Source organism: Phaethon lepturus, unplaced genomic scaffold (assembly GCF_000687285.1).
Source record: "Phaethon lepturus isolate BGI_N335 unplaced genomic scaffold, ASM68728v1 Scaffold57237, whole genome shotgun sequence".
In the NCBI taxonomy this organism is placed as follows: domain Eukaryota; kingdom Metazoa; phylum Chordata; class Aves; order Phaethontiformes; family Phaethontidae; genus Phaethon; species Phaethon lepturus.
This window is the reverse complement of record NW_010553741.1, coordinates 1-15,413: the sequence shown is the minus strand read 5'-3', so window position 1 is coordinate 15,413 and position 15,413 is coordinate 1. Positions and strand designations below refer to the sequence as shown.

Below are 15,413 nucleotides of genomic sequence, written 5' to 3'. Positions count from 1 at the left end.
GCCTCTATCTGAAGGGCTAGTCTGGAGAGTAACATTGGAAGGATGATTTTTATTTCCAGCCTCCTTCCTTGCAAGTAACTGCTGCATCTGTTTTCCTGTCCACTCATCAAAGTGTTTGGTCCCTGCAAGTTCTGTAAAAAGATGTAGGTCACTTAATATCAAACAGCTTGATGACTGTCCCCTATTGACTTCTAAATGTGTTGGTGGACTCAGTGTCAAGTCCTTGGGTCTTGACACATATCATTAACTATTGTATTTGTTTTGCTCTGCAGTGGAGTTAAGGAGACTTCGAATGATCAGTCAATGGTTGGAGTCCAGAATTATTTGGAGGTAGGTCCTTGCTAATCCTGTTGTTAAAATGAAACCTCTAGGGTCACATTGTTGATCTACAGATATTGTCAAGGATAAATATTATTTTTAAATTTACACTCAATAAAAGACACTTGTATAGTGCTAAACACTATAATATTAAAAAAAATCAAAGTGCTGTAGAAATTATGTCAGTATACAGGTGGGAGAAATAGGCCAGGATAAAGTCAGAGACATTAAGATACTGATGGTGAAAGAGATGTAAACCGTTCAATGAGACTTGAAATTGGTGTATCTGAGTCCAGAACTATGATTCTGAGAACCTCTGCTCAGGTGCTGGCCCACCTGAAAGTACTTAAGCATGCGAGCTTCATTAGCACTTGTGGCTTTGCCTCCACTTATTCTTAGAACTACCTCCCTTCTGAGCAGGCTTAGCTGCTTTGCTTCTAGTTCATGTCTAAGTCCTTTATAGATTTAGAAACTAGATGCTGTGCTCTCCTGGGAGAGGATGCCTCTGACAGACATTTTCAGACACAGAACAAAGCACAGCAAGATATCCATTGTTGCAAAGGAAAAAAAATGCTTAGTTTTCATTCTTCTGGAGTTCTTCTAACATGCTGGGGGAAAAAAGGTATGATCCTGTCATCACTGTTGTTTTTGTGCTGCTCCCAGGGATTTCCCACAACGTAAGAATGATTTTCTGAACCCAAGTGCTGTTTGGGCTTGCAGTGAGTGTGTAACAGGAGTGCAAAAGACCCACTGTTACACCAGTGAGTAGAAAGTGGGTCACTTGCATAGGGTAAATCCTCAGCACACCTGGATGTTTGTGTAACCTAGTAGTAATTTAATTACAAGCTGCTGTTGAGCTGCATTTATTTGAGCAGTGCTGGTGAATCCCATGTTCTTGGACCGAGCAGGAATCAAAAGGAAGCTGTGTTATTTTTCTCTCTTGTCTCTTGTTGAAACTACACTACATTGTGTAGTTTCAAATGAAGGTTGTGCCCTTTTAGAAGATAAGAGATTGTTGAAGAGGTTGAAACTGATTGCTTTAGATTAGATCATGTGTTTTTGTTATTTGGTTCTCATTTTCAGTCAGACTGTCTAAGCTGAGATCACAGACTGTAGCAGTTTCAAGGTGGTGTGCCCACCATGCTTGTTTGTGCTAGTCTGTGCTCTGCCTGCATTAACTACAATCCCAGTGTTGTGGAGAAGAGTTGATGAAGAGCTGATCTGGGAGCAGACCTGCTGTCCCACCCAGCCACGCTGTGACCATGGCTAAGATATTTCCACACTGTGCCTTGGTTTACTGAGTGAGGGTGATGGTTCCTGTATGCTCTTGCTAAGCAATCTGCAGAAGGAAAGTGTGATGAATTATGGTTTGAATAAGAGTTCTCAGGGTGTATTTGTATGGCTTCTTGCCTGAGACCATTGTGGAGAAAGTGTATAAATATTGTGCAGATCTTGAAAGAAGAGCCCCAAAGGACTTTCTATCTCATTTATCTAATCCTCTGAACCATCCAGTGTCTCAGCTCTAGGCGCCGGACTTTGGGTGAGCTCAGCAGTTGTTTTGCATTATCCAAGTAAATTTGTTTTAACAGGCGAATGGGTAGGATGGGTGACTAAAAGAGAAAAGAAGAAGAAAAAAAGAAAAAGATAAACTTACTTGGTGTTGTCTTTTCACAGTATCAGCACTTTGCAGGCCAGTTCTGGGATATGTGCTTTGCTTTCATGTGGTGGTATTGATGCTGGGCACTGCTGAGCAGGGCTGTGTCTATTAGAACCACATGGGAAGTCTTAAAGCAACTTTAATAGAAAACTTCTGGGGCCTGTAGGAATTTATCTTCCTTCCTCCATTTCTGTGCAGCCTTGAACTTCACAACTTTCCAAAGCCAGGAAGGCAACTAAAGGGAAGGGCAAAATTAAATCTGTAATGAGATCCTTATTGTATTCTAAATATGATCAGACATTTGTTTGCAGTTACAAGCAAGCAAATAACCTGTGAGGTATGGACCTTGTGTTTCAAAACTGTGTCATTAAAAGTGTAGTGGACCTGTGGACTGGTTTGTGAGAGCATACTGCAATCCTCTGTGTGATAAAGCAAAATTGCTGGACTGGGGCTGAGCAGAAGGTCTGTCTATAACCCTTTGTCACCCTAAAGCACTGTATCATACAGGACATGGACGCTTTTGTAGTCCTCAGTACTGCTATGTAACAGAGCCCTGGGGCTGTCTGGAGGAAATGGAGACTTGTTTTAGTTCAGGGACAGATGTAGATATATTGAAGGCGCTTTTAATATATCTTTGAGGGGGGTTTAGCTTTGCAGACAGCACTTTCTTTTTTGGAGACAATGTATTTGTCTTGAAGCACTTGGAAGCCCAGCTTGCTAGTGATGGGTCCAAACCAAATTCCAGACCTTGCTTCCACAGATGGGGAAGTTTGAGTCCTGTGACTTGGCTCCCTCAGGTTCCTTCTGGAGACTTACAAGATGCAGGACTTTGTGCTCTAGTCTCAATTCTTACAAATGTCCCTACTGTAAAGAAAGATCTCCTTTGTAGCACCTTTTTGCTAAAGTGAGTAGCTGTCACTTGTGCTAACAGGCACCATATGTGAGGCCTGCTAGGATCTACAGAATTAAGTTCCCTTTCATATTTGCTTTGAACCATCTCCTGAGTGTGCTCTTTCCCATTGTGCTGGTAAATGCTTCCCAAAACTAATCTTCCCCACATGAAGCCCTGTTTTGGCCAGCAGCCTTGTGCTAAGGCCAGATATTATTCCTCATGAAAGGAAAAGGGGGAGTAGGAGAGGAGAGAAAGAGAACATACACAAAATCCTTACTGTACAGGGCAGCTTTGGTATAACCTCTTGTCCCGTCTGCCTCCTCCCACACCTCAAAGGGGAAAGACAAAGTAAAATGGACCCAGAGAGCTGTCATCTTCAACTCCTGTTTGGATAGTTATTTCAGTGGCATAGGAGATTGCTTAGGAAACCCTTTCTTCTAGCAGAAGCCACTTTCTCAGCTTTTCTTCCTGGCTTTCACTTCAACTTTTATCTATTCTACTGAAAATGAGTTAGATTTTTAATTGATTTCAGTTGACATAGCACCCATTGAGTCAGTGAGGCTGTGAGAACTTCCAACCAGAAGCTTGCACATTATTATTTATTAGGACACAACAACTTAAAAGTTGTGCTGCATCCTCAGTAATGCAGTACAATCGCTTGTGTCTGTGCAACTAATGCCATTGTGCATGATGAAACCAGTAAGCAATCCAGCTGCTGTGAAAGAGAAATAGACACTTACTTTACCAAAGCGTTCCTAACGCGTGCTTTCTTTTGCACGCACCCATTCACAATTGATTTCACAGGTTCCTTTTATGGTTCCCAGATGCTCTATAGAGGTAGATGGCTGAGTATTTCGAGGATTTTTTTATTAAGACTTCAGGGAGAGAAGTGCATGAACCTTTGCTTTCCTGCCATAGGTGGTATACATTAATGGGCCTGTTCTCCATCTTGCATCTCCAGCATTTGTACAGGGTGAGAACAGAGCTGTGAGTAATAATAGTGATCTGAAATGTGAATCCATATCATTCTGGCACATAGCAGTGGAAATTTCAGCGTGATTCAAAATATGGATGTACTTAGTGAATGAAACCTGTTAGAACAGACCTACTAAATGCAAGTAATACTTTCCTGTGCATCGCTGGTATGCAGGGTGTTAGAGGTATAAACTGACACCCTGGGATGATTGTTGCTGCTCCAGGAATAAGATTGTCTAGAAAGACTATGACTCAGGAAGACTGGATGAAAATGGATGAGAATTGGCTCAATGAAAGGCCTTCAGCAGGTGCCAAGCCAAGATTTCAGTGTTTGTAACACCTGCTAAAGAGAAGGATATTTGCATGTTCTGTGGCTTAAAGAAGGGAGCAGAGACCTGTGAACTCTGAGCACACGGGAGAACATCCCAGCTCCTTTATTCCTGTATCTCCTCTGTTGCTTTTTAGCTGGGTGCCCATGGGTAAAGTGCTTAACTTCTGCCTCAATTTCCCCATAGGAATCCACACCTGACAGGATAGGGATCTGGATTAATAGCAGTAAAGCCTTTTGAGTTCCCCAGATGAAAAGCCTGCTTGTTTTAGGGGTGCTTGCTTTTTTTCTGAAAGGGCAGGAAAAACTGGTTGCTATTCAAGCAATTACTAAAAGTAAGTAATGCATCTTTTTTGCAATTCAGTGTGGGTGATATTAACAGATTAAAGTATACAGGAACGAGAGGTGGAAACCATCAGCTGCCTATAGGCTCAAAGGATGTCTGGATGGTACAGATATGGGATGTTTGCATAGGTGAAGGGGTCATTTCTGAGTTGTCTGCAAAGAAGTTCAGTAATTCAGGAATTCTGTCTTTAAGGAGGTTAATTAGGATGGGATTTAAATGAAATATTAAAATTGAAACTGGAGGCAGTAGTTGATAGTATATTATCAGCTGCATGCCTGTTAGGCTGGAGAAAGAATCCACAAACAAAGCTTTCAGCTTTCACAAACTGAGATTTGTTGTTGATGGTGGTCATGTGCCTCCTTGGATACCCAGCACATATATCCTTTCGTCATCTCTCCAGAGAGGTGTGTCTGGGAAAAACTTGTGCTGGAGAAAGGCAGCTGTGAAAATACTATTTGTTGAACTCGTCATTCAGTCCTGCACCTTTGTGGATTCGATGGCTGACCTGAACAGGGGAAACAACCAGATTTGCCTTCAAGTCTGCAATCCCCTCTTCCTCTCCAGTCTGTTCTCCCATAGGGCTCAACTCACACTGGCAGAAGAGAAAAGAGCCAAGCAGTGTTCCTATTGGAAATGGGATGCACTGTGGGAGCCAAAGGAGTGCTGCATCAGAACTTCTCCAAGCCCATAATAAGAAAGCAGGATGTTTTCCATGTTCTCTCTCTCCCTCTATACCCACTCAACTATGTTCCCACTGGTTGTTTTCTGTCTGATGAGAAAGGAGGGAGAGGAGAAGGTAGGAGGAAGGGAGGAGCCTGCAAAACCCAAACATATCTTTGCAGAAACTTTGCTCTTAAAATGCAGCTTTTGCTTTAAGACAGATTGCTCAGGCACAAGCCAAGGTTTGCTGCAGAAAACTATTTAATTTCTGTTTGCTTCTCTCCGCTTAAGGGTGATAAATAAAGATTTTCATTGTTACTTGTAACCACATGTGAACTCCAAATAGAAGGATTAGGAAGGGGAAAAGGCGAGGGTCATTTTTGTTCTGTTTCCCAGGACTTCGCCTGCAGCTTGGTTACATCTTTCCTAGCCTCCCTGGGTATTTTAGCGGTACATCTCTGAGAGCCCAGAATCCTGTCTGCTCAAGTAGTAGGGGTCTGGAAGGCGTTTGTGAGTCAGCAGTTCACACTTTAGTCACTCTTGGTACCAAATTAAAATCTAATAAAAGACCACTGCTGGGTTCGCCACTCAGGAGTGAAGGTGGGAAAGAGAAGGAAATTTCTAGTCGTTTGTCTGGTTTTCTGCCTTTTTTTTTGTGGTGTTTTTCAGTCTTTCTGATATGCTTCACTCATTTCCCTGTAACAAATTACATTGGCTTTTCTGTCCTTGCAGAGAAAAAGTGCTCAAGCAACCTACTTTAAAACCTTACTGTAGGTAAGACCTACTATGGTTTTAACATTTCATTAGGAAGTTATTGAAATCCAAGGTTTCTGACCTACCAGTGTTTGTCCCTTACCAAAACCCACCCTGGCTTTGCTAAACTTAGGCCAGTCTAGACTGACCCTTAAATATATAGCATTTAATTAACCATGTTAGCATCTCTTTTGCTCTCTTTTGTGTGTGCATCTTGATTAAAAGACACCATATTAATGACTCATTTTGCACGTTTTTATTTACTTTCCCAGCAGGAACCTGTAGTAATTCACCCAGTTGTTTTTCCAGCCCTTTCTTAGTGGGCAGAATGGAAAGGCTGAAACAGGGTGGGGATAAAAGCCAGCCGTGTGGAATGAACAGCTGGGAAAGGGAACAACAATCCTAGCCACAGGTGGATTCTCTAGCAAATCTTTGACAAAATCTATATGCAGAACCTAGAGGATCTCAATCACTCTCCTTCCCCTTGTTAAGAATAATAAGTTTCAGTGTGTTGCAGTGCAGTTTGCGAACTAATTTTTAAAGTACGTCTCAGCTGCTGTGTAATTTTAGGGCCTTTTGGCTTCAATAAGCTTGAACTCGATGACTGTTGAACTCTGTGGTGGTGTAAATAACATTTGTTGTTTTCTACTTTAGTCTTGCTATGGCAGAAGTCTTGGCATGAGTGAGACGTCACCTGAATATTAAGGCAACGCTAGCTCCTGAAGGAAACAGTGCTCTTGAGGATTAGCCAGCTCCTGCTTTAATGCAACTGTGGAAGCAGCGAATATAAGGAAATGCCATCTTGTCACTGCCAGTGGCAGATGTGTTTGTCCTGTGGTTATTGATACCTGCTAGGATAGCTCAGTGTCAGCTCCTCAACTACTGGTGTGTTTTAGGAGAGCTGTGCCTTGATTCTTAGATCTGTTTATATTTCTCAGACTAATAAATGCATTACAGCAGTGCTGTGCTACTATTTATCTGGTCCCCTGGCTCCTACTCTGCTCTCAACAATTAACGGAAGCATGTTGACCTCTGTAGCCCTGTTCCCATTGTGGATGGAAAACAACTTCTGCCTGCATCAATAAGTCACAGTATTTTACACCATGCTGGCCTGCACTGCAAGCAAAGGATGCAGCTGCAGCTCCTTCAGGTGTCTTGGCTGATGTCATTCAGACGTCCCTGCATGCTATTTCCATCCCTTTAAGACTTGGGTTCTGCAGCTCCTTAAAAGCTGCAGGGGTGGTGTCTGGGTTTACATGTATAATAACCTGTCCTCTTTCTCACTCACCCAATGATATAAAGGAAAGGATAGGGAGGTGAATATTTTTAACTTTGTTTGGTACATGTAAGGAAGCTCACATGGCATTTTGGATGTTCTGTTTGAGGTTATTTCAGGTGACAAAAGGTAAGAAGCCACTCGCGCTGGGAGAAGTCCCCCAAACAGGCTTCTCTCCATCCCTTTCTTTTCAGCCCGTGGTAAAACTCCCAATTACTTTTCTGTGTGAACAATAAGGAGATGTGTTTAGCAAGGAGGAGGATGGTTCTTTCCTAGCTAGCTTGAAGTGAGTCTGCTATTCATGAATCCATCTTGTGTTGCCTTTCAGAAGGCAGCACAGAACCTAAAACCCGTTGTTCCCATCAAGTTCCACATCTCCAGCCGAACAGATGCTGGCGTCCATGCACTCTGCAACTCTGCTCACCTTGACATCCAGAGGGCACCGGGGAAGCCAGCTTTTAATGAGAAACAGCTCATCTACAGTCTTAATTACCACCTGAAGCCTGAGCCAATCCGGTGAGTTGGAGGCGAGTCAAAAATATTTTATTTTGCCCTTATTGGAGAAAGGAGGAAATGCAGCGATGATCTCTCATCTTGGCCCACAAGATATATTTTCCCTTGTTACAGGTGTCAGCAAACCACTCCCTTGCACATGTGTATTTCTGCTACTGCCAGACCCCTGGCCCATTAAAGATCAGTTTTGTTCCACCGTTGTTTTCGTTAGGACATCATCTGTTCTGATACCACTAAAATAAAAGTTGTTGTGAGAGATTGGTGTCACTATTTAAGTATTTAATCCACTGGGATAACTCTAGTTTCACATGTGAGACAGGACATTAGTATGTTAACTTTCAGTGCTGCTTTATTCCCTATAAACTCCCTAATTTTCTTTGTTTATTGAATTAGCACTTAGGAGAAACTTGGCTGCAGTATTGCCTCTCACCTGTATCTATGCAAAAAGATGAAGAACAAGCAAATAAAATTACTGTTAGTGTTAGCATGGTCTACTCCTCCCTTCCCATGTGATCAGCCTCTCTTCTTCCCTGCTAGACCAAGGCTGCTAATTGACATTGTTTAGAGAAGTTACATCAAAAGCTCCAGTTTGATATTTTTGTAGTAAGACTTGATGTTTTACTCAATGGGGATAAATAAAGTCCTTTTCATACTATACCCAACTGTTAATGACTGTGGAAAGTTGCATATGGATGTAGTAAGGAACTTGATACAACAGTCTACAGAGAGTAGAACAGCCATTTCTTCTTCCTATTTTCTTCTTTCTTCTTGTTAGAGTTATTACTTCTTGCAGAATTTCAGAGGGAACTTACTTTGCATGAGACCTAGGTCTAAATGCCCACCCTCAAAGGCAGAAAAAAAAAAAAGATCATTAAACCAACAGTTTCTGTTAAGAATTTGCATCAATTACATAGGTAATTGCTACGCCCTGTGAATTTTTTCAAAAGGTGGATCGAATTTCATGTGCTTTGCTTTTCTTCCCGAGCTGTTGTGCAGTTTCTCTGTCAACTGTCGAACAGTTTCTGTGTTCTTCCCCAGACATGGGTGCGTTTGTATGGTTAAAGTGTGAATTGAATTAAACATTGGGGTTTTCGGATTAAAAGCCAAATCTGTGCTATGTCATAGAATCAACATGCCATTTGCCAGCAGCTGCTTTGCTGCGCTCTATTCTTTCTTGTGTTACGTTGTCTGATTTGCATAAAATAATAACTCTTCAAGGCACAGACTGTCTTTGTCTATACAGCATTTGGCACACTAGGACTTGAATGTCTGTATGGTACCCTACTGAAGAGTGTGTCACAGCACTTCAGAGTGTTGTGCAGGAAGATGGGTAATTTATAGGAGGTATTTAGGTGAGCAGAAGAACTTTGATGCAAGTTGCCAATTGGTAATTACTCAGAGGCCTGGGTTACTCTCCTTCATGTTACTGCAGTCTTTCTGGTGTCTGGTGGCATGAACATAAAGGAAGATTATGGAGACAAATTCCCCATGCCAGAGCAAGGTCCCAGAACAAAGCAGCACATCCCTCTCCACCCCAAAGAAGGGATTGTTGTAAGAATAGCAACATTACTATGAAGTACACTTCCCCTTCCTGCTTCACCCAGTCTCCTTTATTTTCTAATCTCTTCTTTGTGAAACAGGGCCTGGCCCAAATGCTGACATGTCAGTCCTCAAATCCCAGGCCTTGCTATCATACTTGCATCTGTTATTGGTTTTGCAAGGGAGGATTCTAGTTCTCCAGGGCTTGGGGAACAGTGAATCCAGCTGTAAGTGCATGTGCTCAAATAGTTTGGGGTCTAAGGGAGGGAAGAGATGAATGACAGTGTTTCTTTTTTCCCCAGGAGGTCTTTCACGCAAGTTCCATGTGCTGTATAAAGCAAAGAGTGAGTTAGTATTGAGTTGGTTGAAGCTGTGGTGTGCTCTGCAGAAGATGTTGATCTGCAATTCAATCAGCTGTTTTGACTTTTTCAGTGCATATTGAAAAGATTCAAGCTTTAAGCAAAGGAAGGAACCTGAGGAAAGCAATCCCAGGTGGCAGAGTATTCTGTAGCTTTGACTATGCTGATGGGCGTTCAGTACCTCTGGAAACTAGGCCCCCAGGATCAGACTGTACAGGGTGTCTGCCACTGTTTTTAGAAGCAACGAAGCAGATTGGCTGCTTCTGGTTGGCAGTAGAGATAGGCAGCTAATCCACAGATGTGACTAGGGGGTGAGGCATTCCAGCATGCCCTGGACATGCCAATGACACCTGCAGTACTGGGCAGAGTCTGGCTATGTTGCGGAAGCTCCACATCTGCATTAACATTCTGTGAAACACAGGGGAACTAGCTTGTTCCAGCACTAGCTTGCTTATATTACTGCAAGTGTTGTTGACACAACTTGCTCCAGACCTTATACTGACTCAGTGTGAATCAGGGATGGACTGAAGGAGTCATCTGGTCCCATGGTCATTGCCTAGACCATGTGCTGTGTTGGTGCAAGCAGCAGTGTTAGGTGGAGGCACTTTGCCTCCAGAGTTCTGCTATGTCGTGTCTAGAGGGCATATTAACTCTAGGGAACAAATTCCAACCTATGCCAATAGTCATGAGTGTGTGAGACAGCGGTAACTTGATGTTTGCTGCTGTGACAAGGTACATTGTGATTGGGATCCCAGCTATGTACCTTCTGTAAGCCTACGCCAAAGAAGTGTTTAGTGTCTGCAGCTCTCATGGCCTCAAGATTGGGTTTTGCAGTGGTTTCCTGCAGCATTTATGGAGTTGTATGTCAGCGATGCTTTGCATTTATTTAAATACAATGGGACCTTTTATCTGTGGGCTCTCTACTTGGTCAGTGACCGGAACAGAAGCTGCAGCAGCTGTCTCAGTCAGCTGCATTCTTTCACCTCTGAACCAGCACCAGGGGAGCCATCAGAGGGTGAAGGGGAAGAAGAATTAAAAACCTTGGAATCTGAGCTCAGGAAAGAGGGCAGGAAGGCACTGTGAGAGCCTTATTACTTGAGGCACATAGTTCCTGTTTATTATGTTGTTTTAACAGACCTTTTTCCCTTGGATGTTTACAGTTCCTTTGACAGCTCTCAGACAGTTTTGGGAATAGCATAAGGCCACTCTGCTTTTCCCCTTTGATCCTAGCAGTCTGCTGTCCGTGTCAGCTTAGTTGTTGCTGTACCTCTATGAGACACTCTTGCGATGTCTTGGAGTGGGTAAGCTCAGACAAAGGGTAGTGTGAGATGGCTGTTAATGCTGCTTGGGCTTGGTATAGAGTGTGGCTGCCATTAGGAATGCATGACTGTCAGTCCCCAGAAATCTGTAAGGGAAATTTCTCTCCCCGCACACCTTATTTGCAAAAATGTGTTTTAGCAGTTTGCAGAGTTGGTTGAGTCTTTCCCTGAAAGCAAAGAGCTCATAGTGGTTACCTGAAAGAAAAGCAAATACTGATTTCACTGCTTTTACTACACAGCCCACAGACAGCCACCCAGTAACAAGTCAGATCATGCATCCCAAACCCAAGATTGAATATTAGCATGATAATATAGGATTGACAGTTTTACACTTACAAATCCAGTTCCTCCATGGGCCTCTTGAAGTAGCAGCTAGATTCCTCTGCAGTGGAAGGCCAGAACACAAAGCAAGTCTCTCAAGCTAGCTAAGTTGCATGTGTAACATCTAGGAGTTACTGTCCCTTGAGAGCTTTCACCTTGACACGTGTGAAGAGTCCACTGTAACTGCTGTGGCTGAGGCTGGCGAGGATATCTTTTCAGACTGCTGTGTCAATTAAAAAAAAAAAAGTTATTCTGAACTAGAATTTTACTTCTGTGCGGTTTTATTTTTGCTCAGACTGAAAAGTAGGTCAGAATCTATACACCCTGGAAGTCAAATCCTTTCCAGATATTCTAGCAGTAACAGCAAACACGAAGTAGGTCACAGTTTTGATTTCCTTCCTTAAAAGACTAAAGCAGTTATTTGGGAGTCAAAACTAGCTGGTTTTGCAGCCAGAGGGTACCACTGCAACAATCAGTCTGTTCTATGTGTCACCAGCCACTGAATCTCAGTGTCTCTGCCCTGAGTTTAGGCTTGTAACTTGTGAGTTGTGTTGTCTAGCTTTAATGGAGTAAGTTGTCCTAGAGAGATAAAACTACTGTTGTGACCCTGCCAGTTTCAATCCTGGTAGTCATACAGATACATAGTTATAGCTAGCTTTGTGGTACCTTGGCTGATCGGTCCAAGAGCAAACTGGATTGGTGCTGAAGAAAGTTTTAAGTTAGAGAGCATCTCCAAAAGGAGGCAGCTGTGCGATCTCACGGACGGGAAGAATTTTTTTGTTTTGTGCTAAGATCCCACAGGTACGTATCAGGAGGTGATATCTTATGATAGAATGCAATACAGTCCTGATCAGTTAGAGGGTCTGAGTTTATCAGGATGCAGTCAGCTCTACTTCTTTCTCCCTTGGGCTGAACTTTTTAAAAATGGTTCAGCTGCTTTGCATTAAGGAGCTTGGTGATGGGCATGAGTGTAAGCGTATTCAGCAACCATCCCTTCCCTTTGTAAATATTACCTTGCCAAAAAGAATTCTCTCCTAATGCTGAAGAGAAAACCCACTTTCATGTGGTTGCAAGCAGGGGGTGATGGAGAGAGGAGTCTTTGTGAGAACACATTATTGTTGATAGAGCTTGGAAAGGAAACAAGATTCCAAGCTGGCTGACTGTATCACCAGCAATAATAACCTTCTTTGTAGTATGATAGGTCTCTTCTATCAATGATCAGTCTTTTAGATTTGCAAAGCATATTTGAAAGGATCTTGTCCACAAGGACCAGAGTATATTTCATAGATGCGGTGACTCTAGGAGGACTTTGCTGTCCCTTAAGTGGGGATGGTAATACAGTAGACTCACACATTCTATTTCTGGTTTCAGTTTTGTAAGCACATAATCAAAGCTGTCTGAGTGGCAAGAAGACAGAGCTGGAATTCCTCCCACCTCCTGCAAACTGGGATTTAGTTTCTGTTGTCAGTAGAAAGAGAAGGCTGTACTTCTGGAGGACATGTTTGTATCTAATACAGTGCCATTTCTAGTTAGATGTCTTCCAGCTTTCTTTTTCTTCAACCTCTTTTGAAATTCAGGCTCTGTTGAAAAGGTAAAGAATGCCATGAGTCTTTATTTACCAGCAGCCTCTCAAAAAAATGGGGTTTTAACCAGGCCTGAACTGTAGCTGCTGCAATAAATGCTGGAAAGACATTCCTAGCTAGAAAGAGCCTATGGTAGCAATTGCATTTGCCAGGAGAGGCAGGAAAGGATGCCTGCATGGAAGAGTCATGGAAGCATAAATAGGCTTTTCAGAAAGAATCGCTATCAGAGGGACTAAAAGGATGTTTATTTAATAAAAATCACATAAGCGTTAACAAGAGAAGCTCAAGATAAATTAAATGCTTGTGGAGGCATGTAGACAGAGGAAAATTCGTGTAATAATTATTGTATTTAGAAGAGGCTGGAGGTCCTAGGTTTAAACTCCATTGCAGGCCTGGAGGATGTAGTCTGCGTTTCTACTGAGATTTTATAGCTTGTTATTGCTAATCTTTGTGGAGGCCTGTGGCTCAGCTTTAATTTCTTCTTCTGTGGTCTGAGCCTTTGCAGTCAAGGGATGTTAGCCAGAGGCACTTGAGCGGGCAAAAATCCATGAAGTGCCAACATTTTAAAGTAAATAAATAGGTTTGTCTATTACTTGGTCCTAAATGATACTGTATTTTTTTGGTTGCAAAGCTCCAAAGACAGAAAGGCATACAGCAGGAGAAAAACTACCTTCTAAGGAAAGGTGTCTTCTACAGTAACACCTGCAGAGGATTATGCCTGGTAATAGTGACTTCTTGCTGTATGCTCCCTGCAGTATAGCGAGTAGCCAGTACTCTGGGGTAAGGGAAGATCAAATTCAGTAAAAATTGCTGCTGACATGCTCAAATCAATGATAACACTTTGGGGGAGGTGCAGAAACACAGGGAAGCTCTGTTTTCTCCCTTGCCAGAGAGAAGGATGTTTTCTTCTCTGACAGCCTGCATACCCTCCTTACTGCCTACCAAGTTGTCTGTGTTTGATGGTAATGGTGATACTGTCTTAGAGAAACAAGGCAATTTCTCCCTGTTGCTTATAGAAGAAAACAGGGGAGTTCAGCTGCCTAGAAGGCTACTTCTTGAGTTAACTGCCCGGTGCCAGTGGAAGATAGGTAGACGTGAACATTCCCAAAAGCCATTTTCTGCACGCATGAAACACAAGGGTTCCCAGGAGGTCTCCTGCATGCAGCATTCTGCTGTTTTCAGATAGACTTAATCTAGGCGATGGTGGGATGCACTTTTATTTTCATGGCTGCAGCAAAGTCCTATTTGTCTTGGTGGTTGTGGGAGGGAAGTGACCTAGGTTCAGCTACCTCCATCTGCCGCAATGAGCTGCGTAGCTGCCTCTGAGAGGGGGGCATAGAGGTAGCGGTGGTTGCAGGAGTCCTTCCCACTAATGTCTGGGACCATGGTTCTGCAAAAGCACAAAGTCAAAGTGTTTGTAAGGTGTGTTCCTCACCTGAAGGTGGAGGGAGTTAGCTTGCTTTGGGAAGTTGATGCCTCTCAGTTTAAGCATGGCTAGGAACACATGTGCCCTCAGCCAGATGCAATATAGTTTGATGGACTGGGTGAGGTATTTGGTTTCACTATGCAACAAAGAATACATGCTATCAGTGCCATTTGTCAACTGAAGGACTGATTTGTCTTAGCTTCTTGTGATGGTGTGAGCATCCCCAAAACTTGTTGATAGATGACCCAAAGTCAGTTTCACTGTGTATTTGATGACAGGAGTAATGCCGAGTTTCTTCTGCCACCTTCTAGTTGATAGGTGCCTGTGGCAGCCTATGGGTGCAAATCCTTGGTCACTGGTTAGTCATTGGCTATCAGGAGAGAATGATATTTAATGAATTGTAAGTGCAGTTTCTCAAAGAATCCATTGCATGTTTCAGTTCTCATTTATGTGGTGACCAGGCAAAAGCTTTTGAATTAGTGTATGAAATTTCTCTCCATTTCACTCTTTCTCTTCTGTCCTAACAGCATTTTGAATGTCTATCGAGTGACCAATAGCTTCCATGCACGCTTTTCTGCACTATCAAGAACCTACATTTATCGGCTGTTGATGGGCTGCACTCATCATTCTGAAATACCGGTGTTCGAAAGGGATCTCTGCTGGGCTCCTGCAGGAGGGTAAGTGTTCCATTAAACCTCCCTGGGGAGCTACCTCATCAACACTTTGGAAAGGCTTGGCTTTTGGGGGAAGTGGGGAGGGGCTAATTTCCACATATGAGACCACATTCCCTGTTTGTGTTGACAAGATTTCCCTGTTGAAATCAGTGCAACTGCATTGAGTTATGTTCACTGAGACTTACAGCTCTTCTTAATTGTACTGTCAGTTGTACCTGTGATAAACATGCTTAGCACTGCTGAAATAATGACACTGGCTAGAGTCCATCAACAACTTTGTGTGTCCCTCGCCATGGAATTGATGCGCATTTCCTCAGATGACCTTGCCAATTCATACAGCAAACCCATTTGGACAGCTGGCTGAAGGAACAGTGCTCTGACATGATGCAGACAGGGAGAAATGCATTGCATAGCAGATCTCAGAGTTTTAGGTGTGACCATTACAGGCAGTCAAGAATGAAGGCTGAGAATTCC

General features: G+C 42.9%; 1 protein-coding gene across 1 annotated transcript; it reads left to right on the top strand.

Annotated features, from left to right (window-relative positions):
* Nucleotides 1-272: 272 nt before the first annotated feature.
* Nucleotides 273-14,946, top strand: LOC104624274 (tRNA pseudouridine synthase-like 1; the record flags this gene model as incomplete). The annotated part of the gene is made up of 3 exons (XM_010291603.1): nt 273-330; nt 7,534-7,721; nt 14,793-14,946. Coding segments are annotated over 3 exons (400 nt in total), but the record flags the coding sequence as incomplete, so codon positions are not given.
* Between the last annotated feature and the right edge of the window lie 467 nt (nt 14,947-15,413).